General features: G+C 37.8%; 1 protein-coding gene across 5 annotated transcripts in view; it reads right to left on the bottom strand.

The window, feature by feature from the left end:
* Window positions 1-27,493, bottom strand: part of LMO3 (LIM domain only 3) — a 59,762-nt gene extending 32,269 nt beyond the window's left edge. The window contains exons 1-3 of one of the 5 annotated variants that reach the window (XM_060024357.1): window positions 27,379-27,391; window positions 25,480-25,546; window positions 20,073-20,286 (exon numbers count right to left, since the gene is read on the bottom strand). In XM_060024357.1, the coding sequence (XP_059880340.1) occupies window positions 20,073-20,278 (206 nt within the window). In that variant the 5' untranslated portion in view covers window positions 20,279-20,286; window positions 25,480-25,546; window positions 27,379-27,391. Of the gene's footprint in view, window positions 1-20,072; window positions 20,287-24,013; window positions 24,059-24,286; window positions 24,786-25,479; window positions 25,547-26,264; window positions 26,385-27,378 lie in introns of those variants that run through there. The other 4 variants (XM_060024355.1, XM_060024358.1, XM_060024354.1 and 1 more) reach the window with 4 other exon arrangements.
* Window positions 27,494-27,980: the final 487 nt, after the last annotated feature.

The following is a 27,980-nucleotide window of genomic DNA, read 5'->3' on the forward strand; positions in this document are numbered from 1 at the left end:
TCTAATTAACTAACAAGTTAGCCGTGGTGTACCATTGGCTTAAAAAGGTAACACAGATGTATGAGTGAATATAGTTCTCTCGCTTCCTATAGGCAGCATTGTGGCACACTATGACTACAGTTACTGCAGACTAAAGTATACCCCTTGAACCTTGGGAACTTTGGCTAAATAACCTAATCATCTTGTGCCTCAGTATCTCTGTCTCAAAAATGGGTGTAATAATAGTTCCCAAAGGCTACATGAGATTACATCTGTAAAGCACTCAGCACAGTTCCCATCTGGTGGCAAATACCTCCTAAATAGTACTAAAAGATAAGATATAGAAGGCAAAGATTTTTGTCTTGTTTATTTTCACTGCTACTATCTCAGTATCCAGAATAGAGTAGATCCTCAAGAAATATTTGCCACCATCTGAGTCTCACTTCTGTTGACTTTATTTCACAATGTTAAAACCGACCCTCATCATTCCACTATCATTATAACACCTTTACCCTCAGTCCAGTTGAAATTTTTCTACATTTACCAAGTATTTGTAAACAGAAAAATATAGGACAATCTTTTCAGTAGAGTTTTTCTTTAAAAATATTTCTTCATATAAATGCTGGCTGAATGCTTATGAATTTTTAAAGTTTTATTACCACTCAATGAATTTCTTTTCTTCTCCATTTCTAAAATGTCACTTTTTGGCATAGAGTAAAACTCCAATTTCTATTTACCTTTTCTTTTAGCTAGCTACTCTGCCAAATTTTCTTATTAATTCTTGAGTTTTCCCAATTATCCCCAAAGAAAATAATTCTCTTTTTAATATTTATACTGATTATTTCATTTTCTTATCTTGTTACATTAGCTAAAACCTTTAAAACAACATTGAAGAAAAGTGACAATAGTGGATATCCCTGTCTTTTTCCTGAGTTTAGTGGAAATGACTTTAGTATTTAACTGTTTTATATATTTGCTGTTAGGTTTCAGTAAATTTTCTTAATCATATTTAATTGGCTTCCTCTTATTTCTCTTTAGCTGGAAGTTTTGCAATGGCTGCTGAATTTTTATCAATTGCCTTTTTGGCACATACTGCTCTAGGCATGGTGTTTTCTTCTTTAGTTTGATAATACAATAAATGAGGTTGCAAATCAACCTGGTGTTCCTTCTTTGCATTCCAGAAATAATCTTACTTGTTCCTAGTGTATTATTTATTTTATACACTGACAGACTAGTTGCTAATACTTTTTGAGTATTAATCATAAATACAATTAGTTTCTATATATTTTTATATTATCTTTATCAGGTTAGAGTACTATATTAGAGTTACGTTAATTTTGTATAAGTTGAGTTTTGGATATCGTTTCCTGTTAACATTAAATTGCAGATGCCAAGAAAGTTGCTAAATATATATGGCTTAAGCGTGGAGGAGAATAATGCACTGCAGGTAGAGATTTAAGAGTCATCACAATAGGAGAGGAATTAAAATCATGAAGACAGATAATATCTCCCAGGAAAAAGTATACCTCAATAAGATCAGTGTTCCTAAGGTACTTTCCTTCACACTGTTAAGTGTCTGATGGGGATGAGACACTCAGAAAAGAATCTGAGCTGTGTAGGGTCATGGCATCCAAGATAGTAGAAAGCTTTTATAAAGGAGTGATCAACATTATTAAAAGGAAAAAAAACTATAAGATGATCCCTGAGAAAATGTCCATTAGTTTCAGCAATTAGATATCAAGAAAAGCAATTTCAGCATAGTAGAGGTAGAAGCCAGATCACAAGTGGATGAGGTTGAAGAAGGGGAGATTATACTTCTAAAAATATTGGACAATAAAGGAATTGGACAATACCAACATATATCTGTAGGATAAGGCTTTTTCTTTCAGAACCAGAAAGTCTTGAGTATATTCATATGTTGAGGGTCAAAAGTTTATAGAAAAGGAAATATTAAAGATAATAAGGAGAAAGGAGATAACCCATCACAAGAAAACCCACAGGATACTGGAGGGAACGGAGCCAAGGACATAGAATTGGAAAAGTAACAGGAACACCTCATTCACAAAGATGAGATAAAACAAGTTAAAGATAAATGGAAAAGTAGATGAAATGTAAATGGTAGCAAGAAGCTGATTTATATCAAGCCTGATGGCTTCAATTTTGAAGGAGGCAGCAAAGGCATCTGCTGAGAATGAAGAGACAGGACAACTATCCAAAAAAAGGGTCTCAAGGGGAACAGTGAATGTTCAGTAGAGCTGTTGAAGGTCGTGGGCAAGGATGGCGGCCAAGTACAAATAACTGGCTCATCCCTTGAGGCTGGGTGAGAGGAAAAACCAATTATATGTGAGAGCATCAATGTATATTTTATTTACTTGTTTCCAGTAATGCTCAGCCATGCTATTGGAGTAGAAAAGCAGGGAGTGGTATACCAATGCCAATTTGTCACCCTAGAGCCTTGCTGGGCTCTGAGATACAAAGGCAGGCATAGTAGAAGATGGAAGTCTTGAATGGCCAACTGTTGGGTTCATGCCGGGCAGTGAAGGACAGAAGCCTGATAGATTTGACCAAATTAGGAGAAAAAGACATAATGGAAGAGCTGAATGCCTGAAATCAAAGAGCAGCTGTATTGCAAGTGAGTCAAGATGATATTATGGAGTTTAAGATTCCTGAGATGGGGATTTCCCTGGTGGTCCAGTGGTTGAGACCCCCATGCTTCCACTGCAAGGGCCATGGGTTCAATCCCTGGTTGGGGAACTCAGATCCTGTATGCCGCATGGCACGGCCAAAAAAAAAAAAAAAAAAAAAAAGATTCTTGAGATAAAATATTTTCCTTTAAGCACAAGAAGCTGTATGTGATCCTAGGACTGGGGGGGATGTAGGGTTAAGGAGGTTCAACAAGTTAGGACTGGTTTCAGATGGGTCAACTGTAAATCTTTTCAAATCTCCTACAAATTATAGCAAGAGAGAAATTGACAGGAATGAAAAAGGGTAAAAAGTAGTGTAACCAGATTGTATGAATTTTATTGAATGACGATGCATTTTTATTAGTGGATGGAGATGGCTGTGTGTATCCAAGAGAATGCCAACTTCTTTTGGTTTCATGGAGCATGGGATTTACAAGTCTAAGTAGGACTGTGCCCTTATGGACAACTGACAGGGACACCGCCTCCTTAAAGGAGAGGCAAAATTCAGTTAAAGCGATGATGAAACTCAGTTAAAGACAATATTTTGATGGAAAAAGCCAAAATATTGTAGACATAGAATAATTATTGACAACGACATGTGGCTTCCAGAGGACCCAATGGAAAAGTGTTGAGTTGAGGCAGCAGTCAAAATACAGAAAATGGGGAAAGGGATGAAGTGAAGAGGATTAGATCAACATTGATGGGTGAAGGGGTGGTGGCAGTGGATTTGCCTTTCATTCAGTGATGAATAATTACAAGGTTGAATGGCCTGTTTAGAAGTGGATAGGAAAAGAATCTGAAAAAGAATGGATATATGTATATGAATAAATGAATCACTTTGTTGTACACCTGAAACTAACACAACATCGTAAATCAACTATAGTCTCATATAAAATAAAAATTTTTTAAAATTTTAAAGAGAAAAAAGTGGCTATAAGTTTATAATTTAAAAAGAATATGTAGATGGCCTCAAGTGTCTTAACTTGGGCACAGTGAGGGTCCCTGAAAACATATTGCTTAATCCCAGGGAAACTTCAATGGCTATGATGTTCAAGAAGGGGCAAAAGAGCTCTTTTCTCAGGAGGGCCTCCCACCTCACAGAGCAGTGAGCTCCCCACTGCAGTTCTCTCCGGGGTAGTTCACCCACTATGATTATGTAAACAATTTCATTTCCATGATTTCAAAATCTCCCAGGAGATTTCTGAAGCAGGGATATAATGGGTATATGTGGGATGCAGGATGGTGATCCTGTCTTCAAGAATTCGGGATGCTAAGAAACATTTTCAAACACCTCAGCCAACTGTATGGATTAAAAGGCCTGGTCACGTATTTAAAACCAGACTTCTAGGGTTCTGATTAAAAGCTCACATACTAGTGCTTATGGACCACATTAGAATTAGTTGCCAATATCTTAAATCTAAGAGATTTCATTTAAAGATCTAGAAAAAATATCTTGTTCATCTAGAGAAATCAGCAGTTTTAGGCTCACATTCTGCTGAAATAAAGTCATAGCTGCTCCCTTGGGATAGGACATGCAAGCCCCAATTCACTACATTATTTTACCTTCATGGACCCTAGAACCTGGAAGCATTTGGGTTTGTAATCACTGTCTTAGCCCTTGGTGAGATAATTATTCAGCCTATTTTATTTATGTGAAAGTATCACTGTAAGAAATAAGTTATTGATTACTACCTCATGAAATAAGATTTTCATACATATGTTTTATGTTAAAATAATGGATTAACTCTGTGCTAAATAGTCATCTGGCAATAAAGATGAAAATTTAACAAGATAAAATGTTATATCTGCTATAATCCTCATCCAACAGAGTGAGCTCAAACACTGTTCTAAATATTATTCAAATCCACCTATATTTTATATTTACGTAATATCCAGACCAGAGAATTATTTTCATCACATCCTCCCTTTCCCAAATTACTTTCACTCAGCTATGTGAGCATTTCTCATGCATTATGCTCCCACCTCTATTTTTTTCCCATTATTGTTCACTCATTGCAATTATTCAAAATTCATCTTCAGATGAAATAAATAGCTCTGGATATCATAATAAAGAAAAATGTGTAAGAGAATACAAAAGTCTGGAGAATATATGAACATACCATGTAAATCTGAACAGTTGTTAGAAATAGAAAGTAAATTTGGATATGAGCTTCCTAGGAGACAAAGAAAAAAGGGAAGATGTAAATAATACTGACCCACAAAGCCCATGAAGAAACACCATTTAATCATTTAGCATCCCAGGAGTTTTTCTTATTCTAGATTGGAGAAAGTTCAACAATGAATCTGTAGGACATTGTGTGATACAGTAAACAGAGTCTATAACCACATCCCTAAGACACTGCATTGTTTGCAGCTATTTATAAACCTTTTCTTCAATGCAGGCTAATGGTGAAACCCTGATGCACAATCCTGTAGAAGATTTTGAGGGGTCAAGGTCAAGTGTATAGCTCTCTGAAGTGATCCAAAGGATATATTTAAAACTATCAGAAGAACTAGCTTAATGTCTAGTTTTTCAGGTAATCAATCCACCATAGATACTCTTTCCTTAAGATAACTTCTTAAAAAATCAGGACTGAAAAGCAGCAGTCGTAATTGCTGGCAAGAACACAGAGTGCAGAGATACTATGACATGATAAAGTTTACATGAGGAATTTCAGAAACATAACTAAAAGGCGTGCAGAAATGCAGAGCTGAGGATCCCAGCCTTCCTCAGCAAGGATTTCTGGGTATGCTCCAACACACAGCTGAATCAGAGGCCCTGGACAGTGCGTCTGGACAATAGGCATTACCTTCTAGAAAAACCTCTCGTATAACATTGTCAGATTCGGGCCAACTGCCTTCTGGAGGACAACTGCAAAGACACTGCATTTCATCTTGGGATATCCTTTCTTGGCAGGATCAATTGCCTCCCTAGACTCATCCTAGGGTGTGGCAATAAGAGTACACCATCAGGGTAGAGAACATAAGATACATATCTTTTGATTCTCCATAGCAGTTGACAATGCTTTTCTCTATTTCTCTGATACCCAAGTTAAGCTCCTTGAAGCTCAGATTATTTATTGCATTACTTTTGTAACCCTTCTCCCAAAGGAACGTGTGATCCATACACAGTGGGCATCAAATATTACTGGATGGCGTATTTGTTTTTAAAATGGTAAAATTAGGGCTTCCCTGGTGGCACAGTGGTTAAGAATCCGCCTGCCAATGCAGGGGACACGGGTTTGAGCCCTGGGCTGGGAAGATCCCACATGCCGTGGAGCAACTAAGCCCGTGTGCCACAGCTACTGAGCCTGTGCTCTAGAGCCGGCGAGCCACAACTACTGAGCCCACACGCCTAGAGCCTGTGCTCCGCAACAAGAGAAGCCACCACAATGAGAAGCCTGCGCACCACAACGAAGAGTAGCCCCTGCTCGCCGCAACTAGAGAAAGCCCGCACACAGCAGCGAAGACCCAACATAGCCATAAATAAATAAATAAATAAATAAATAAATTTATTAAAAATAAATAAATAAAATGGTAAAATTAGATCATACATCTCATCTAAATTCATGGAATTTTCTCCCCTAATATGACAGCCATGTGATAGCTTAAAAACACATGCTTTGTCATCCTTCAGTAGCAGTTTATTCATTAGTACATTCTTTGTTCTTCTGAAATCCAAAATATCTCATCACATCTCATATTTGTTAATTTTCATTCTCAAAAGGCCTTGTTACAAATCCAATGCATTTAATTACCAAACTATGCCCATAAGGGTACCTGGACAATAGCTTACATTTTAAATTGTAGTAATTGTGGGTGCTGCTAACCTGTCAATCTCAAATATATTTATAAGCTACACACACAGAAATGAAATGAACAAAGTGATTTCAGACTAACCAGCTCTGACTACACATTTTAAGAAAATCAGTGGGTGTGCCTAGGATCCAATGCTAACAATTTGCTATGCACTGCAGTGTTACAGCTTTCTAAATGGTAAGTAACTGTTTAAAAATTCCGAAGCCTTCTTAAAATGTTTCACTTAAACATTTCTGCAATAAAATCTTATTGAACTGTTGTTTTCATTAATTTTCTACAGACTAGAGACCAAGGAATTCAAGTTCGATTTTTTTTTTCTTTTAACTTCGGCTACTACTAGCAAATAAACTGTGCCTCTTTTTTAAATAAACCCCTGGCCTTGAGTTTTGGCCCCTTAATAGTAGTCTACATGGTTGACTACCCTTGGTGTTAAATTTTCTTAAATTGTATTTCTGTCAGTGTATCATTTTTTTTTAAGCAATGGACCCTATAATAGCAAGCACTGGTCTGTCAGGAGTGCATTTTACCAGCACGACACAAGTATTTTTCACTACAGGAGACAAACAATGATATGTATTACATGCGGTAAACACTGCCTTTGGCACATAAGGTTCTTTTAGCATTTATCTGTCTAAAATCTCACTGTGTCCTGAATGGGGGGTTGCCGGGGAGGGAGAGAAACCCTGCCTTATATTAATGTTGCCATTGGCTATAGCACAGTATTAGAAAGAGTCCACATGCACTGGATGTTTCTCATCAAAGCAAACCTAGATTTAATATTAAATGAACAGAGTCAGGTATATTAGCCCATGCTTAGTCCTTTTCTTCCAAACAATTACTACATCTCTCTTTTACAACTCTTTTCCCAGGTATTGGTACTCCCCTCCTTTTATTCACACGTATCACTACCAAACAACGTTCAATCAAGCTTAACAAACTAAATATTAAAAAATAAGACTGCTCTCCAAATTGGGGGTACATAAATCCCAGGGATGTTTAAACAAGGAATAGCCTTTCTATTTATTTGATATCTTAGCCTTTACACATTGCTTTCCTAATTTAAAAATGTACAATGGAGTATTTATGATTTATAAATATATATTTAAATTGAGGGTGCCCACTTAGATTTCCTTAGGAATAAAGGTATATAATCAAAACGTTTAGAGAACACTGTGAAAAAGAATACCAGTTAAGATACTGGCATTCAATTGTCCTTGCCACCAGAGGAAACATAAAAATCAAGACTACAAAGAAAACCTAAAGCAAGCTAACGTTTTATATATAATTCTACCCTATGGGATATTAAATATAATGCTTTACAAGGCCATAGAACTTTCACATGCTAAAGTGTGGAGAGCATGGGCATATAAGATATTTTAGAAAACTACCACCTCAGTTACAAAGAAAATCTCATGTTCAATAATTCCCCAAAGATTCAAATTCAACTTACTTTATGTAAAATACACTATAATCATAATTCAACAACCCGTTCCAGATTCCAGACCCTTTTTTTTTTTTGGCTGCGCTGGGTCTTTGTTGCCATGCGTGGGCTTTCTCTAGTTGCAGCGAGTGGGGGTTACTCTTCATTGTGGTGCGCGGGCTTCTCATTGTCGTGGCTTCTCTTGTTGGGAAGCACGGCCCCTAGGTGCACAGGCTTCAGTAGTTGTGGCGCGTGGGCTCAGTAGTTGTGGCTCGTGGGCTCTAGAGCACAGGCTCAGTAGTTGTGGCGCATGGGCTTAGCTGCTCTGCGGCATGTGGGATCTTCCCAGACCAGAGCTCGAACCCGTGTCCCCTGCAATGGCAGGCGGATTCTTAACCACTGCACCACCAGGGAAGTCCCTCCACTCTTAAATAATTTTTTTCCTTCATGGTTTTGTGTGCATGTGGTATTTAAGCATTTCTTCATCTATCTTCTTTGTAGATGAAAAGTTGGTAAAAGATCTTATTATGCTAGTAGCATTTCATACTCTTGATTATTAATCATTCTTAAACCTCATCTTTATCTGTTTCTTTAATCTTCTTCTCATGTTTAATTTTCCAACTATCTTATCTTCATAACTCAGTGCAATTCTTCCTTCGTAACAACAGAAACCCACATTGGAGTGTTGGCCAGTGTATTCGATTCTTTCTCTATGGTGTTTCACTGACACTTCCTGACAGTTCTATGAATGGGTTTGTTATTCCTATTTACAGATAAGTAAACTGAGGCTTGGAGAGGTTGAGTAACTTGCTAGGAACATACAACTGGGAAGTAGCAGAAAAAGGGTAGACCTCACATCTGTACTTACCATTATGCCTCTAAAACCTAGGGATTAGGTCTAACCACATCTGGTTTGGGATATGGTTAGGGAATTAGCAAGAACTGATGTGACATTTTTGTTTCTATAAAGTACTGTCACAGAAGGTAAAAACAGCAGATGAATGCATTATAACAGTCATATATGACTAATGTTCCATTAATGATAGTTGGGGGGGGGTAGGGCGTGCAACACACAACGTGGCAGATAATGAGAAATACACAGTGAAATGATTTAAAATACACTGTATGCGTTAAGATGAAATTTAGGATGAGCTTGTGACTTCGGAATCACAGTGAAAAACTAAGTTGTGGTGAAAATGCAAGGTTCTGTTTACTACTCAGCAGATAAATCCTCAAGGGAAAATCAAAAATATTTTTAAAAATTTTAATCTCCTCAAAATATATCTTTTTTCCTCAGGTCACTGCAGCAATCCACAGTTAACTGAGAAGACAAAGCATTTAACATGTTTAGTCAAACAAGCATGTGATCTTTATTCTAAAGATAATAGTTAGTTTAATAAATACCACTGACAAGATTATTTCAACACCTAGCAGACTATCAGCTCAAGATCAAATGACCTTTCCTTAAAATCAAGCTCAAATTGATCCATTTTAGAAGGTAAGAATCACAAAGTGATTAGGAACATAGGTTTGAACTCAAAAGAGGACAAGATGGCAGTTTGAACACATGCCCATCTACCAAAAAGAATAGGAGGGCTGCTAGAAACTGTAATAGGAAAAAAAAAAAACAACACTCAGGATGTGCAGGGTGACAGTAGGAATTAAGACTTGTAAAGTCATTTGGCCACCACCTCGTAGCTTTCTGGAAATCATGTTCAAGATTTTTTTATGCATGAAGGATAGATGGCCACCGCTTTGAAAGCTCACCCGTTCATGCTGTGCCTCTCTGTAAGATGTAATGTAAAGCTTCTTAACCAATACCCATGATGCATCATTTTATAATTTTATAAATTTAAATACAGGCTCAAGTACTTTGATTTGTACTTAAGGTTTAAATATAACTTTTAATTTCAAAAGTAAAGACAGCTTGTATATCCAGATCCCACTCTCACAAATAAGAATGCATATTAATCTGTTAGTTTTTAAGATGAATGCTTAGCTCTTCTTGATGCAAAATTAAAATTAGTGAGCTAGGGTTAGGTGAGGGGTGCAAAGCATACGTATAAACAGAACACTCTGTAACATCTGTCTTATCAACAATGTGATTCAATTGTTTGAAATAACAATATGTCTTTGATGTATTTTCTCTTAATGCTGGGTTTGGAAACATTGATGATAATTAGAACGAATATGTTATTTTAAATGTTTTGTATGAGAAAATAATTTCATTAAATAAGACTTGGCTTGACTTTAAAAATAATGAAAAAAAAATCACCTTTCAGACCTAGAATAACTGATGTTTCTACTTTAAGAGTAGAAATTGGCAGCCTTTGAAAAATCCTTATCTTTGCAATTTTTATTACCTAAGTATTCAAAAATATCAGTTACATTGTGATCAGGGCAGTTTAATGACATCTTTGGCCAAGGTATTACCTTCATACGTGCTGTGTTGGCAGCCCTAGCTCATCAATATGAACATTCCTTTATATTTCATATTTAAATATAATGATGTATAAATACTCCATTATATAGTAGATGTATGTAGATGTGTCAATTTAAACTCAAACATACAACTATACCATCTCTCGTGAATTAGCAACAGTCAAGTGACCTAATCCTGATGTCTATTTTGAGACGCATATTTCACAACTATTATGTAATCACACAGGGTCATCACTCAGGCCAAATAAAAAGACATCCAAAAAAAACAATACCAGTAAATAATACATGAAAATAATCCCATTCAATTTAGCTGATGAATTCTGTTATCTCAAATGGAATTCAGTCTCTAACAGCCTGAGCAAGCTTCACGGTGGTTCTCGGACAGAAGTATTACCACTTCCTTCCCTGACATTTAGAAAAGTATAGGGTGTGTTCTTGGTTGTAACAGTGATACCAGGGACACCACAGGACCACATAGTGGCTGCCTGTAAGCCTTGCCTCTTGCTCTCTCACTCATTCCAACCACACTAGCATCCTTGATGTTCCTCAAAGATATCAGAAAAGCTTCCATTGCAAGATCTTCATACTGACTGTTCCCTGTTCCCACAATGTCTTTCCTATACATCCCCATGGCTATTTCTTTCACTTTCTTTAGGTCTTTACTCAAGTCACCCTCTCAACAGGGCTGTCCCTGTCTGCACTGTTTAATTTTTCAAAGCCTTATCTCCCCACCACACATACAAAGGCACACTCACCCATAAATACAAATTCTGCAAACCTCTTACACTGCTCCATTTTTCCTGTAGTATTTATCATCTCCTAATGTACTCAATACTTAGTTTGTTGATTATCTGCTTCCCCAACTAGAATATAACCTCTTTAAGGGAAGGAGTTATTTCTGTGTTTTACTCAGTGCTGTATCCTAGGGCTTTGTACAGGACCTAGAGTATATAGAATAATATTTTTTGAGTGGAAAAATGGGGAACAAGGATGTTAAGTGTTCTGACAGGGATGTCAATTATACCTCTGTTGCTAACTTACCAATATCTGCAGTAAGAGGTGAACGATGCAAACAGCATGAAGGTTACAGAGCTAATTCTATCTTACTCTGCATCTAAAAGTAAACTATGAAGCCTAAAACTCATCTTTTATAATAGGACTACTGGCTTACAAAAGGATTTTTACAGAGCATAAATTTTACTTATTATTTATAACCCCCCTCCTTAAAATTGTTTTCTAATCATTCTTGATTAAACCTCTTCTCATTCACCGTACTGGTTCCATGTGATATAACCACATTAAAACTCTTTACATATTTTCCTTAGTTATTCAACTATGGTGAGTACATCAGTCATAAAAAATTTGAGAAATAACTTGCCCATAGTTCTCCCCAAATTTCCTAGACTACTTTATTCTTTATATAGTAAAATATTAATACCTTTGTATTTCTACAAAATCAATTAGAAATATAAGATTCTACATTCATTATTTATAGAAATGAAATATCGGCACTCAAATATTTGTTAAGTGACTAAATGGTTTCATTTTTAAACTGTTAAAGAGATGGCAAAGCATGTAATCATAAATATAAACCCCAGACTTATCCACTCAGCAAGAACACATTGTGGAAAGAAGGGATTCTTGTAGCTCAGAAACTTTTTCATTTTTTTCCCTAATCAATGGCCACAGAAAATACTACTTGCTAAGTTTTAAGACAATTCAATAACTTATTGTATTATTTCTTTCTATCTCCTAAAGCACAGACATCCCTCAGTGGATATTCACTTGTAATACTTACAGGCTTTAAAATTATGTTCATAGTATAGTAAAGCTGAACTTCTCACCTGCAAAACTAAATAAACCTGCCCATTGAAACCAGTACTCACTTTTAGTGTTAGAAGTTATGATTGTTTTTTCATTCACCTATCTACCCCCAGCCCCTTCCACTCAAGCAAAGGCACAGGTATTAATCACTTATCTTATTCAGTCTAATATGCAGCTGTTGGTCAGAATTTGTTTTTATTGAGTGGTTGATAAACACAAAATAAGTATCACACTCAATGCCATAAAGTATTTTAAAGTGTTAACAGTCTTGATTCTATTTTTTTTGATGAAATGTGAGCAATCTCTCAAAGGACATTACTTAAGAGATTTTAAAACCTTTTAAAAATAAAAAAAAGAGAATAGTTTAAAAAATGGTATGCACCTCTGTTAGAATTGCTATAATAAAAACATGACATTGTTTTAAAAGTTTTCAGAAATCAGAATAAACTAATGATGTCTAAAACTTCCTTTTTCCCCTTGAAGTTGCATGTTGGGATCCCACAGCATAAATGAGATGGGGATTTATTTTTTCTTGGTGGTATTTAGATTATTATTATATGTAATCATCAGCACGTTTTATGACATTCCTTGCCCCATTACTAATCCATGTCATATTTGATATTTATGTTTACTAAAACTGATTTTCTGTTTTTATTAATAGGATGGGTTTACTGTAGGCAAAGCTTTACCGAATTTGTAATAACAATTTTACTTAAATATGGCTTTGGTGTACTCCTCTGCACATAATCTTTGAATTCTTAAGAGTCTTTTATTTTCCCAGTAGCCCAGTTGGAGAGTTTTTAATATTACGTTGAATCATAACAACACACGCTGGTTAGAGTCTAACTTAATACATGCAGCTTAATGTTAATTTTCCAGCTTCAAATCAGAGATCTAACTATTACGAGATGATTATTTATCTCAAGTGTGATTTTGTTTTAAACCAGTAAAGTCCACAGCTAGATAATTTTGCATCATAAAAAACCAACAGTATGGACTAAAAGAATTCAGCAAAAGATTTGGAATCTTTACATAACTAAAAAAATTTTGTTGAGAAGAAAAAGGTCTATCAAGGAGTTTTGATAGTCTAGAGCAGAAAGCAAAAAGGGCACAGGTGAATGCCCAAGTGACTGATGTGGGATTTATAGCAACTCTGTTTGTAATATAGTAAATATGTTTGATGAATATAATAAAAGGGTATGTTTAGGTCCTAATTCCTTTAGGGAAAAGTTATCCATTCATATGGATAATAAGGGGCAAAAAACCTCAATAAGCAAAAGAAATTGCTTTAAGATAAGAAACAAAACTAAATGCCACATATCTGGCTTCACAATGTAACTTCCACTCCAAAGTAAATTTCTTATAAATACCTTGAAAAGGGGAACATACACTTAATCATCAAAACAAGTATGCAATGATGGTAGAAACAGAAATAGAACAGACAGTATCAGAGCTAAGAGAAACAGAATTGGGTGATAAAAATCACAAGAGAATAAATTTAGGCATTCTACAGTATTATAAAAAATTGTCTTTTCTCTTAGAATGGCGAACACTCTATAAGAATAAGTCAGTGCTATAGTTTACAATACTAAGGAATTAGCTGGCATCAAGCATCTGAATTTTACAAGTTTCAAAGTGTGCCAAACTACGGTGATCTGGTGAAAGTAAATTATGACAAAAGTCGATGCTCATTCTAAGGTTGTATAGATTCTAATATCTGTATGTGCAGCATGCATACATACACCTACATCTCTTTAGATGCTTACAAAGGGGAATGCCATGAATCAGTAGGAGTCATCGCTTATGTAAACCAATTAAAAAATTAAAAAGGAAAGGAAAATGTCTTTTTAAAGAAACATGGCTAATGTAAATGCTGTTTCAAAAAGCTATCTGGTCGATTGATAGAATATTGCTATTTTTACTTTCCTTGTTTTCAAGATCTTGTTGTATATTTACAATTCATATATTTTAACAATTATTGATGAAAGTGAGAAATGTTAGCTAGTGTCTGTTTGGAAGATGGGATGAGGTTACAGTGTATAATTTTGAAGGATAGAAGACATTCTCATGGGAACTGGGAAATGTTTTCAAACCAAATACCAAAATAATATTTCAATGACTCACAGTGTAATGAGAAAAAATACTGTGGTCGTTTAGGCTGGTGCAATTCTTCTTTAAGCCTATATAATTTTTATGTGAGGCAGAAAACTGAACTACATAACACATTTCTACAATGCATATATGCATCAAAACCATTTACAAAATTACTACTTTCAGCATATTTTTAAAATGAGATTCCTTAATAAATTATGTTTATGCAGTCAAAACAACATTAAAATTTATTATTAGTCACTTAATGGAAGTTAATGGTGAGTTTATAAATGAAGTGCTGGCTTACTTTGATATACTCTAAGAGCAACCAAAAATAGAGATTCTTTCCCAGAGTTCTATGTATTTGTAAAGTGCAAAATAAGCAGCTTTGGCAATTCTCAAATGTAGTTCTTCCGGATGCATTTAATCCTAAATATACTTGTAGGAACAGAATGTTTTTCTGCTAAGTCAGGTATGTCTAACTTATCCATCTTATGCGTAAAAACTATCCTGACTGAAGTATTCCGTGCTTTATGGAAAGATAAAAAAGAGTAAAGAGATAGAAACAAGTGTGAAGTATTCTCTGTATTTCTAATATTCTTGGTGGGGGTTATTTCCAGTGACAATATCTCAAGTCTATAAAACAAACCAAAACAAAAAGGCACAAAACTAAAATAATTAGTTAAATACTCACTCACTGAAAGTGGGTGTATTACAGAATTAAGGACAGATATTGTAGATAAATTTACAAATAAGAAATTCTCTATGTATTGATAGATAGGATATTTTTAACAGAGATTGTTGCAGAGGTTGTTGCTCAGGAAGTCTAGGGTGGATTGACCCTTTTTTCCTAAAGCAAGGGGCACTCTCCCAAAGTACTGTACAAAACAACATTATCACTCCTGATTTGTACCAGTCCACGAACGCTATATAGTCTAAAATGTTTGAAATAGAATGCAATAATGCTTTCCTATGATAAACAGAAAAATGGACTTAAAATTACAATATTTTATAAAGCTATAAATAAGGTAAGATAATTTACAGGGAATATAGCAGTATTTTTCAGAGACCCTAGAGTCTAATACACTCAGATGCCAAAATATTTCATAATACTAAGAGGAGCTTAGACGTTTAAATATGATAAAAGTTATGACTATTATAAAGTGTTAAGAAAGCTCAAATGAAGCTCTTAGGAAAAAGAAAGTTTATTTGGGAGGAGTTTCATTCCATATAAAAGATTAATTTTTTGGAATTTAAAACAATAAAAGGTTATATTTCAAATAATAATGTACTGCTTTCCAGGGGAGATATTTTCAAACGCCTAATGTTAAAAAGATGACAGAGCAGGAAAAACAGAATGAACACGTCAGTCAGCATTAAGAAAGAATCTGTGCAATTAACTGTCAGATAAAATAACATTAATAATGTATTTATATTTACTTTTAAGGCCATAATTATGTCCTAATATAAAGTTAACCTTATATAAAAATTTATAAGTACCAATTTTGATCAGTGTGAAATAAAGTTATAGCCAGGTTAATGCTCTATGTAGCATTTAATTTTCTATTGTAAAATCATATTATTATATACTAAAGCACATAAAATTTGCAATCAGCATAGAAGCTTCAAATCCTTTTTGTTAATTGGCAACTGTGGTAGAGCATGAAGCATCGTTCTTTCCCAGTACTTTCATTTTAAACAAATCATCCTCACGTATAAAAATAGCAAATTGCATTAAATTTTATATAAGACATTTTCTGTTTCTCATATAGAAGAGCTGTATGCAGCTTCCATGGCAAGTATCACAGCAAACAGCTTTGAGTACATTCTCTGGTAAAACACCATTCATAGAGATACAAGATACAGCCTTCGTCGACTTACTGCTTAAAATATACTACAAGTAAGAAAATGCAGGCTTAAATTAAAAAACTGACAAAAATGGTCCAACAGCTTAACTGGTGAGTTCTGATATTCTACACTCTCCAAATTGAGAAGTAAAGTATTTTGCTGTATCTCCTAGTTCTGACTTGTAACACTTGACATAAAATCTTAATTCTAAAACTGATGAAACATTAATAGCTACTTTATTCATATTTTCCAAACTCAAATCAGAATGCTAGTTTAGCAGTAGCTACATAGTCCTGTAAACATCATTACTAAACCTTGACTAGTTTTACACAGTAATTGCTAATCTACTTTATGCATTCTCTGGTTCAAGGCACAAAGATGCTTCCATATCTACTTTGTCATAAACAACTTTTAAAAATAAAAAAAAAATAAATGTGTTGGATACATTTTTAACAGATTCATTTCTAGGTCTTGGCATATAAATATTAGTGGGCAGACCAACTTCATAGTTTAAGTCAGAAAGCGTGTTTAATAGAGGAAGTTTTAAAAAATCAATCTTTCTCTTCCTTTTTCTAATGAATTTCTGAGGATGTAAAGCAATCTTAAAAACTGGCAAATTCCCTCTCATCAGACAGGTGTATCTAATATTCTCCAGAAAATTAAAAGATATTATATCAGCCCTGTTGTGGAAAGGGAACTGTTAAGATTTGAAACTCAGTAACGAACTGTAAGAATCTTTTCTTTTTTGTAAATATAGCTAATTGTGCCTCGAAGGAGAAAAAAATATCTGAGCAAAATCAAATTTACTGCAGTAATAGCTTCTAATACCCTAAAGAAAATATCTTATGATTTAAATTCTTGTACTCATCATTCAAAGAACTTGTAAAAACATGTCACCACTATCACTACTCAGAATAGGGCAAAATAAAATGTTAGAGCTTCAAGATTCACTGTTCAGCAATAAAAGTGTGTTTTGTGTTTGCTTTTGGAAGGAGAAGTTAACTAGGAAGTTAAATACAGTTGGCAAAAAATATTTCACTCTTCTCTAGATATGAAAAATTATCTGGCCCAGGATAATATCTATAACCCATAATTTACTGGTACAGGTAAGCAATTTTTTCTTTACCATTTTCCATATTCTTACTTAGATGCCTAGTAATTTAGACAGAGAAACACAAACCTGTAAATTATTTATGGCTCGTTTGTGCCTCAAAGATATTACATAATATCCGAAGACCCGAAAACCAAACTAAACTACTTTTTAATAGGATTTAAATGGTTAAGCATTGGCTGTGCAAAACACAAGAAGGAAATGTACTGAACTAACAGGGAAATGAGAAAAATTATTTTCAAAGCTCGGGAAAATAGCCACAGAATATTACTTGTTCACTGATCATACTGCAGATTTTGTGTAATTAATAAACAATTAGATAGTAACAGTTTGAGGTGCACCTCCCTTTTTCCCTTAGTTAATTTTTGTCCATGACCCCAAATCATGCTTCTCATAAGGCAGGCATCCAATAAGCATTTTTGAATGCCTGTTTATACCCATTCAAAGAAATTAATTGGTAAATAAAGTTTGCCTGAATGTATGTGCCTATTCGACATACAGAATCAGACTATTTTAATTTGCCAATCAGACATATGCTTTTAAACCTAGACATAATTTCACTGAGATACACACTTTCCACATAAAACTAAATACCACATCTGCGGCATAATCTATAACACATAACGTGGTGTTTTACACACATACCATTTCCCCGTTTCACTTCTGCAATTTTTAAGTGTTGATGAATTACTCCTTGCCAAGGAAGTCACGTTATATACAACAAAACCTTCAGTTTAAATAAGGGATAAGCTTGCTGTTAACAGCTTAGTTTGAAATGTTAACAACCCTTAGGCTGTTAACATAACAACTGGCCATTAATGTGGTAAAGACCAATTTAAGAGGAAATTGTACTCTGAGAAATGAATATATTGGCAATCAGGACCAGGGTTTAAATTTGAAAGAGTATGATTTTTTAAAAATAAGGTAACAAGATTAAAAGTTTGAGCCTATGAGAAATCAAGTAAAAGTTGCATCACAAAAAGCAACGTATAGACTCTTTTAGAGAGAAAGATTTCTGAGATGAAGACTATTTTGATAAATTCCCTTCAACAATACACTTAAGACTATCAAACACCAGTTGAACAACTTTTTTTTATTACCATAAGGAAGATTAAAACAACACAAGGTTACTTTCTCTGCTCTCTACTATGTAGACAACTGCAAAACAGTTTCACTCACGACACATGTATTTCATTGGCAAATTTACATTTCTGATTTAAAAATATCCAGAGATTTCAAGAGACTCTCTTTAAATTTGACTTAATTTTTGTCTTTATTGCTTATTAAAACACTTTAATCTTGCCCAGACTATATAAACTCCTTGTTTGGTTACATGAATCCACTGGAGATACTGCAAACGTAAACAAAAGTCAAAGACAGAGTCCAAAAGCCCACGGCTATTGGTTAGGAAGATAAAGCAAAAGTAGGAAGCAAAGTCACTAAAAGCAAATACAAAGACTCTATGTAGAAATCAGGCTCTAATTCACAATGAGCAGAGGAGAAATTTTTATTTGCAAGAGGAAAGTTCCAAGACCGTAGAGCCTGAAAGAATTCACAGAATAGCTTAATTCTGATTAGTTGTGTTCGTTAGGGAACTCCTTGCCTATAGTCACATTCCATTCCCATTGCTGGCATCTTACATGTATTTTGTGCCCCTGGAACACAGAGAAGTAGTAGCAAGTGGTTATAATTAGTCAGGGGGCTGTCAGATGAAGCGGTCCTAAAAGGGGAGAGAGTAGAATCTGATAAACAGTACTGGACTCACCCTCTTGTAATGACCATTCATCAAACAATATGTTCTTATATATAAACATTGAATTGGACTGAAAATAACTGAATTATATACGAAGCAGCACCAGATTCCCTAGAAAACACCTCCTGAAATGACCAAGGAGTTACTGCTGATTGATAAATTTTGTGTCATAAGGGAAAAAAATTCAAAATGAATCACTTAATGTCAGACTAGAAAAATGATTAATTGTATCAAATATAAAAACCCAAATGATGCCATATATCATTTCTCTAATTTGATAGATCCTACTTTGTTAATATCAGTAATTTGCAGCTGAATGAAGTCACAAAATTCCCTGAAAAGCAAAATAATTTTTCTTAAATACCAGTCCATGTGTTGAGTACTAAACGCTAGGATACAAGTTTAGTCTGCTTCATGGCTTCAGAAGCAAGAACATCTGCGTTGTCCTGAAACCATTCAGATGTTTACAGTTTGGAGAGTGGCTATCATTTCCCCATAATGATGGAGGTCTTTACTTTGTTATTTTCCGTAAAGCTACTGGCAAGACTTAGGCTGTTCGACTTTCAGTGCTATCTTTGCGAAGATCACCTGGAATGCCATGGTGGGTGGAGGGAGGTGTATTCACACTTGGGGAAAGTTTTCAACACTGTACGATAAACACCTTACTAATAAATGCCAGTTAAGAGTTTCAAATTGACTTTCTCTGACAAATCGGAAACAGAAATATCGCTGAATTACTTTGTGCTATACTCAGCCTGACCTTGTCACTTTTGTGCGAATAAAACATCTTGCATGCTGATTTCTACCAAATACATCCTTGATGTGAACTGGCAGTTTCCATACAGGCAGTGGACTAACCTATCCCCAGGTAGGAGCATCAGGTAAGGCAAATAAATGGGAACACTTTGAGATACTGGGTTTTCCTGGCCATGGCTGAAGCGATCATTTGTGGAACAGGCACCTGGCAGCATTTTGAAGGCTGCTAGGTGGACACCTTTCAGGAATAGAGGCTAGTAGGAAGGAAATGAAACCCACAAAGACACTTACAAAGGTATTTTAAAAGGAATCCAGTCATCACTGGTGTGCAAGGCTAATTCCTACCTCAGATAGTCTCTGCGACAAAGGATAAGGTTAGCTTTAGTGTACAGGGTGGAGCCCACCTCTCCCAAACGACAGTCACAGCAGGCACACTTCAGGCAGTCCTCATGCCAGTATTTGTCCAGTGCCTTTAGAAGATACCGGTCCTTGATCTTTCGGTTGCAGCCAGCACAACCTTTCGGCTTGTTGTCTGGCTGGACTGAGAGCATTTGTATACCTAAAGGGAGACAAGAAAAACAAGAGAGCTGGGACTCCAAGAAGGAAGCAGAAGATGTCCAAAGACCTCCACCAAGTTAAATATTTCAGATTGCCTTTTTCAAGGGGTGTTAGACGTTCTTTTTGAGGGCCATACAGATATCGAACTAAATTTTGGAAACAAAAGAGTCTCAAACTTTGCTAAGCCCTTGTTAAACCATTTACGAAGTGACACCTATAAAGTGATAAAACAAAGAATTCATGTTGCACCTGGTAAGTTGATATTATATACACGAAGAAGTTAAGTAATAGTAAATAATTTTATAGTGTCCCCATTTTCTACATAAAGAAGTTCCTTTCGGGAGAAACTATGAGTAAAGGGCTAACAATCTCAAAGAAAGCTGTTGAACAAAGTAGTCTGTGCACAGGCTGTAGAAGTCAAAAATGAGTTTTCCTTTATTGGTTAAAAATTTCACTTAACACGGGCTTGATGGCAGAAGGAAAGTGCACCCTTATGGGATGCACTAACCTCACTTAGCAGTAGAGATGTTTATACTTAAGCAGAGCACAGTCTCCCGAAAAGCCCACCAATGCTATAATACTTGTTTGCCTCCAAAGGCTTCCCCCCCTGTGCCCTTGATGTTTCGAAGTATTCATTGTGTTAAAATTTTTTTAAATGTACTTATACTCACAGGCATCAGTCAGTGCTTCTACTAATGGCAGATTACCTAACTCTATACTACATGCTTTTATATAAAATTAAACTATAGGATTATGTAATTTATTATCATAAACATGCACTTATTTATTTTACAAAGGAAAGAAAAGACAATAGAAGACAAAGTCTAAATGTATATAAGGTTACCCAAACATCCATATGCAAATATATATTACATACCTATATTACATACATACTAGACTAGACATAGGGACATTTATATATTTTAGAGACATGTCTCCATCATAAATAAGGAGTCTAGCTGAGTTCTATGGGTGTTACAACCTGACTGAAATTTTTTCAATGAAAGGGTATTTGCCTTTGAGTTTCTTCTCTCCTAAATGTCAAATACCCAGCTTTTAAAAAAGCTGGACCAACTATTCACAGCTTCATATTTACCAAAGAACTCATTTCAAGCAGTATAAAGTACTGTAGACTTCGATTCCAAATTCCTTCGTTTTACAAATTATGATACAGAGGCCTAAGAGAGGTTAAGGGACTCGCTCAAAGCTGAATGACAGTTAAGCACTAGACTTGGTGGCCTTCTTACAGTCCAGAGATCCTGCTGCTAAATTAGGCCTCCTCTCTAAGGCATAAAGTTTTAAACTTGAACATAGAATGACACAAGACACCAAATGCCTGCACTTGAAACAGTCTCAAGTAAGAAATGCCAAGCTCTAATCTAGAGCATTTTCGGTGTGTTTCCTGCTCCAAAATAGCTAAACCTTCTTCAGTTTCCTCTGATGCCTGATGATGAAGCCTGCACCTTCATTATCTTTACAATCTTTCTCTTTTTTAGTCACACTGTTAAGAGACATCAAGGCATCGTACCCTCACAGCAGAATAACTTTTCTAGCTACAAATGATACATGAATTTCACATAATAGTGTTACGATATTGAACTTCCATTAGAAAATAACTTCTCTGATAGAGTGATGGAGCAGGGACTGGCAGTGAGGCGTCAAGATAGCTACTCTTTCTGCATGGGATGCAGAGCCGTGGTCCTCGGAGCTGCAGACTAGCAGCTGGATTTGTACAGAACAGCAGGTGGTATTCCTATAGCCGGCTCTCTGTTCCTTTTCTTTGAAGGAGCTCAGGGTCTAGTGTAGATTAATCATAACCCTTGATAGCTCTGCTAAATCTCATTCTCTAGAACTTCTAACAAATGAAGTGTCTTTGATCAGAACTAGTTACCATCTTCTCGCAAGGTTCCACGAGGAACGAATCCCATTAATTACAGTACAGAACATACCCAGGTGCCTCTTAACTATCTACCTGGGGGAGGGAGAGACTGTGATTTACTAAATGACATTCCGGATTTCATGACTGAAAACATCTTGAGATGTATTAACAGTGGCTAGTCTAGTTATCCAATTTATAAGGCTATTATTTTTTTATACCACCAAGCTGAAAATTTTCTGTCCAAATCCTTCTTAGCTGTAGCTAAGCTCTGTTTCTCTGAGTTGTGTTACCATCGTCAAGCGTGGAAGGTCACCTATCTTTATTCACAATGCTTTGCAACCATGACAGGGGGTACCAACATTTGGGACAACTCTACCCTGCTTGTCTTCACAAAATGTTTTTTGTTGTGCTGACATTTTAATTTAGCACTCAGAGGCCAATTAATATTTGAAACTCTTACACTCTGTCTGGCCTTGGGCGTAGAAGGAGTTTGATATTTTCTGCTCCATCCTGGTACCTTCCTGCAGAAAACATCATCCCATTGCTCTTGAAAAGGAAACGTTTTCGATACTCTGCAAGTTAACAGTTGTAGAAAAAAGAACTATTTTGTAGTCACCACGTTGCCATGTACCTAAACGGGCATAAAGCAGTCGGCAGCCTCTCTTCAGCATCCGGCAGAACGCGTCTGGGTAGAGTTATGTGTTCGGAGCTGAGAAACATTTCACAAGTTGCTTATAGCACATCAGGACTCATAACTAGTTTTAGATTGGCATGTAAATTGTTCCGAGGGAAATTCTTATTGCCTCTGAGACCCTGCCATTCTGAGTTATTTGACAGTTTAAGGGAAATCATAATTAAAAAAAGACATAAATAATAGCCCGTGCAGTGTGGTGTGCAGAAATAAGTAGAACCATTTCATTTAAACTCTGGTGAGCTTTTAATTGCCTGGATTGCATTGTGAGGCGGCCTAACGGTTGATTGCCTCCATTATGTTCCCTTGTTCTGTGCCATTCATCCGCGCAGTCTCAGCTTCAGTAGTTAACACAACAAAGTAACCACAACTCCACAACACACAGGGGCTTAAAAAAATAATAATCATGATAAAAGGTTTGCAGCACTTAGACCCAGTCTTTCATATTTTTGGACTAACTACACGTAGTGAATGGAAAACATTTTGTCCCCTTCGGAAGATTCACAGAGGACAATTTGGGAGAAGGAAAAGGAAGAGGGAATACATAAAGGGGGTTGGCAGAGATGAGGTGCCTCAGGAAGATGCGAAAATGGGAATGCAGGTTCTGCAGCTGGGAGCAGTGACACAGATTAAAAGAATTTGGCCAACACCGGCCATTCGATTGCCAAGAGGTACCAAACAAAAGATTTTCTCTCCTCCTGCCCATCTTCATCCTCTCCCCAGCCCCCAGCCCGGACTGGAGAACTGGATTGGGCCTAAAAGCTTGTTTCTCTCTGTTCACTGGCCCAGAGCATCCCTACAGGCTGCAGCCCCCTAAGGGACAACAATGCAAATAGATGTCCCCAGATCTCAGGCGCTGGAGCTGCTTAACTCTGTTCTGCCCCTTCAACTCCCAACCCCCCTCCCCATCCTTCCACCCCCCCCCCTCCCCTTTCTGAGCAATGGAGCTGGGAACCAATTTGATTCCCTTTTTCTCCAATGCAGCTGCAAGGCTCAGAGATACTGACATTTTTCCACTCTTATCAGTTTAATTACAGTTACCATGGCAGCAAAGTGCTAGTGCTTGGCAAAGGCCAACAAGAGATTTGCAAGACTGAGTTCAATTTTGATGCAGCTCACATGCAAAATAAAAAAAAAAAAAATAAGAAACATACATACACTCTAACAAAGAATCCCTTGAGGAGTTTATGCTCCAGCCTTTTGTGGTTGTGTCTTTGCAGCCACACAGGGATGATTTGCAAAGAATGTAGCAGTTTTTGTTGCACCTAGCAAGATTAATTGGTTTAAGCAGCAGTCTTTCAAAGCAGTTACAACAATAATATTTCGGATCTTTTCGAAAGACACAAAAGCAGCGGAAGAGCAGGAAGGCTTTGGAGTAGCCGAGAGTGCCGAGCGCCGGCAAAGTGCATCTATGATAGATTGTAACCTTACCAAAACTTTTCTCCTTTTTCTGCATGAGTTGATTTAGGCGTGCCTGAGTTGCAGCGGCTTCGCATTGAGCGCCCAGCCCAAAGGTAGAAGTGGAAGGGGGTCTCTCGGTTTTAGCTCAAGTGCGGACCTGGTGCGCAGCCTACACCTCGGAGGACGGACTATTGTGAAGCCACTTTGGGAGCGGGTCGGAGCGGCGGCGCGGGGGGTGGAGGAAAGGACGAGGGCGGCCAGACGAGACACGGCGCACACACGGAGCCCCTCGCCGTGTGGCAGTGTGCAAAATGATGGCGAATGACAAAGCCACATGCTTCCCTAACTCTGCCCGTAATCCTAAAATCCCAGCGGCCCCTTTCAGCGTCGTGGTAACAAATGGATTTGATTAAACTGTCACATGCAGCGTTAGCATAGCATATCATGTTCAATATGAAAAAGATCATAAATCTGACTTGTATTTCATAACAGCAATCTGGGTAGCCCCCATAAACATGTGCCGCAGCAGTTTGAATCTCAGCCTATTAGCACAGAGGCACCTTGCCCCACGGAACCTCTCTCTTCTCGCCACTTCTCCCAACCGCCCCCTCCCCCCGCAGACAGTCACTTTTCCATCTCGTAGGAACGGTATTTCGTTATTATGGCAGAGTGGGCAGAGGCAGAAGTGGCCACCAGAACACAAAAATGGTCATTTCAACTCCTGGGGGAGGGGGGTGATGAATTCCAGCAAGTAAGGGGAGGAGGGTCGGGAACCACCTAAGACTGAATTCCCTTCCTACGGGCCGGGCCAGATCGAACATCTCCTCCCAAACTCTCTCAAGCCCCTGTCTCCCCGGGAGTCGGGGCTGTGGAAATACTGCAGTTCCTCGTGAACTTTGACTATTATCCGCTCGAGTCGTACTTGAGACGTTCCGCGCCGCAGCTGCTCTGCTCTCCCTCCTTCCATCAACATCCGCCCGCACCTATTTCACGTCTCATCATAAAAATAATGAAGCCTCACATGACTTAAACAAAACGGTCTCGGCAGAGCTGCAGCCCGAGTGAAAGTTGCAGTGCGGAGCTGGGCTGCAGCTCCAGTTTATGCCTCATTAGGAGAGGCTGAAGAAGAAAAAAAATCCCCACATCTGTACACGCACGCGCGCACCCGCAGACACACACACCACAAATAAGCCGCCGCGTGTACACCCAGTTGCTGCACTTACCTTCTCAATTAAGCGATACAGGGGGAGGCCGTTCAGAAAGCACAGTGGCTGCTTTGTAGCGCTTCTCCTTGGGAAAGGTCAAAAAGAAGCATTGCTTTGAAAAAAAAAAAAAAAAGAGGGGGAGGGAATCTCTATTTTTTTTTTTAAGTTTAAAATAATGAGGTCCTCAAGGATCCGCCAAGTAATGGTGTTGACCGCATCTGAGCCACAGGTGTCCTCCTTTTAGGCAACTGCAGTCCGAGGCTGTCTCTCTCCGTCCTGGCTCAAGACAACTTACCCCAGGAGCACGCCAGGAGCCGAGCTGAAGGAAGCCCCGGCTCTCAGCTGCAAAATGCAATCCCTTCCCAGCCAGACAGAATACAGCCAAAGAAAAGGTCACTCCGTTATTACTGAGCCGGCGGAGCCCAGGCAGCGCTTGTCAAGACCACAGAGAAGCAGCTCCCTTCCGATTTAAGACTATTTACCTCTCGCCCCCCACCCCTCCCCTCTTCTCTCCTTTCCTTCTCTCCCTCCCTCCCTCCCTCCCTCGTTCGCTCGCTCGCTCGCTCTCGTGTGCCTGTTCTGCAGCTCAGTCAAGTACAGCCGCCCTCGGAAAGTGCAAAGCAGCCGCAAGACAGATAGGGCTTTGTTGCTAATTTCCCAGGGTGAAAATGTACAAGCCTGCGAGTGGAGTCAGCACAACCCCACGCATATGCTACTCGCAAACGCTGGGGACGACCCCCAATCCCCCCTCCGCACAAAAAGTGACCTCGGCGGGAGTCGACTCCGGGAAGGACCCTGCCTACCTCCTGGACCCGTCCAAAAGAAGTCCTGCGAAAGAGCTCCAGAGGAAAACGGTAGGGTTCCTAAAATAACAGGGGCATTTTGGAATAGGTGGCCACGTTGAAAGCAAACTGTCTTCCAGTGCCAGTTCTGAAGCTGCCAATTATGGAAATTAAAATAAAAGCAAGGGAGTCAAACTGCTACCAGAATACACTGGAAAAGCACACAACCCTCCCCTTTAAGAAATGTCTGGGGGCGGCTGCAGTCACCCGGTTCTCTGACTTCTCTTAGTGAACTCTCCGAAGTCGCTGCTCCGCAGGGCAGGTCTGCTACACAAGCTGGGTCCGGAGATGCCACACTCCCCTTCCTCCTCTGGTCCAAGAACCAAACGGTGAACTTGTGCCCCATTAACTGATACTGAACATCTCTCCCATCCCTGCTGAACACTTCCTGCAATTACTTGAATTCCTCGCAATTTAAAATTCACAGACTAGAATGGAAAACAACCCAAGAGCACCTAGCAACATGTTTTTAAGCCTAACTTGGTCAAAGAGTGGTTGAGTGTCTCCACCATTACTGCTCAGTCTTCATAGGCTTGTTTTAGAGGCCTTGACAGATTTCTTTTTCCTTTTTATCCTTCAGAAAGGTCCCCTTATCCCCCAAGCTCCTCTTCTCTTAACTTTACTTTGCATCTGTAAAGGCCACTGGCAGCTTTAACATATCTTATTATTTTTCTAAGTTTTCAAACTTCAAAGTCATCCTCTTTTTGGCAACTATCATAGCATCGCCACCAGATTTTTAAAAGCCCTGTCAAAGGTCAAGCTTAAAAATAGTCCAGATCTGAATGACACTGGCTGAAATGTTTTAAGGGGCAAGAAAGACTCAATTGTTGAACTCCACAAAACTTTTTTTTCTTCTCAGCACCATCAGTTTTAATCTAGTTCTAGTTTTAAAAAGAATCAATGCACCGCTCCCACCCCGTGAATATTCAGGCTAAATTATGCTTCTCTTTATAAGGAATAATGGTACAACATTGATAACTTATGTTCATCCCTTCCCTTTCTTAAAGGCTCATAATAAAATAGTACGGAGTTTGCTTTCTTCTCCCTCTAAAAGGCAACGAAATGCAGAACTAACCTGAAAAATAACGAAAGTCACAAACGGCAGATTAATGAGAACCCCTTCAGTGGGTTTGTTCTGTACATAGGCAGCTCTCTTAAGCTTGGCTTTTCTGGCCGGTCTAAGCAGGCACACATGCACCTCACCCATCCGCACAGCTCCCGCGGTTCCACCCCACCTCTCTGCTCCAGCCACTCTGAGAACACCCCAGAGTGTGTGTGTGTGTGTGTGTGTGTGTGTGTGTGTTTCATGCACTCTCCCTCTCAGCCAATGCACTGAGAAGAAGAAAAGAGGGAGGGAGGGAGAAGTATGTGTGGGGAAAGGGAGAAATAAAATCAAAACAAATGGTACAGCTAATGAGGACAATTAAATTAATTATGTTCAAGGAGATGAGATGTTTTTTTCCCTCCAACTGTATGATCTGTTACCCCTCGCTGGCAACTGCTGCTCTGTAATTCATGGCAACTGATTAGTGCATCTATGCAAATCTTTGTTTAAATCATTCAACTAATTAAATGATGGGATTATTCCTCTGCCTACGGTGACATCATTCTCAGTAATTAGTACTCTATTTGGACTGTGGCAGTAAGATTCCTGATATCAACACCAACCTGCAAAGA

This window comes from Delphinus delphis, chromosome 11 (assembly GCF_949987515.2).
Source record: "Delphinus delphis chromosome 11, mDelDel1.2, whole genome shotgun sequence".
Taxonomy (NCBI): domain Eukaryota; kingdom Metazoa; phylum Chordata; class Mammalia; order Artiodactyla; family Delphinidae; genus Delphinus; species Delphinus delphis.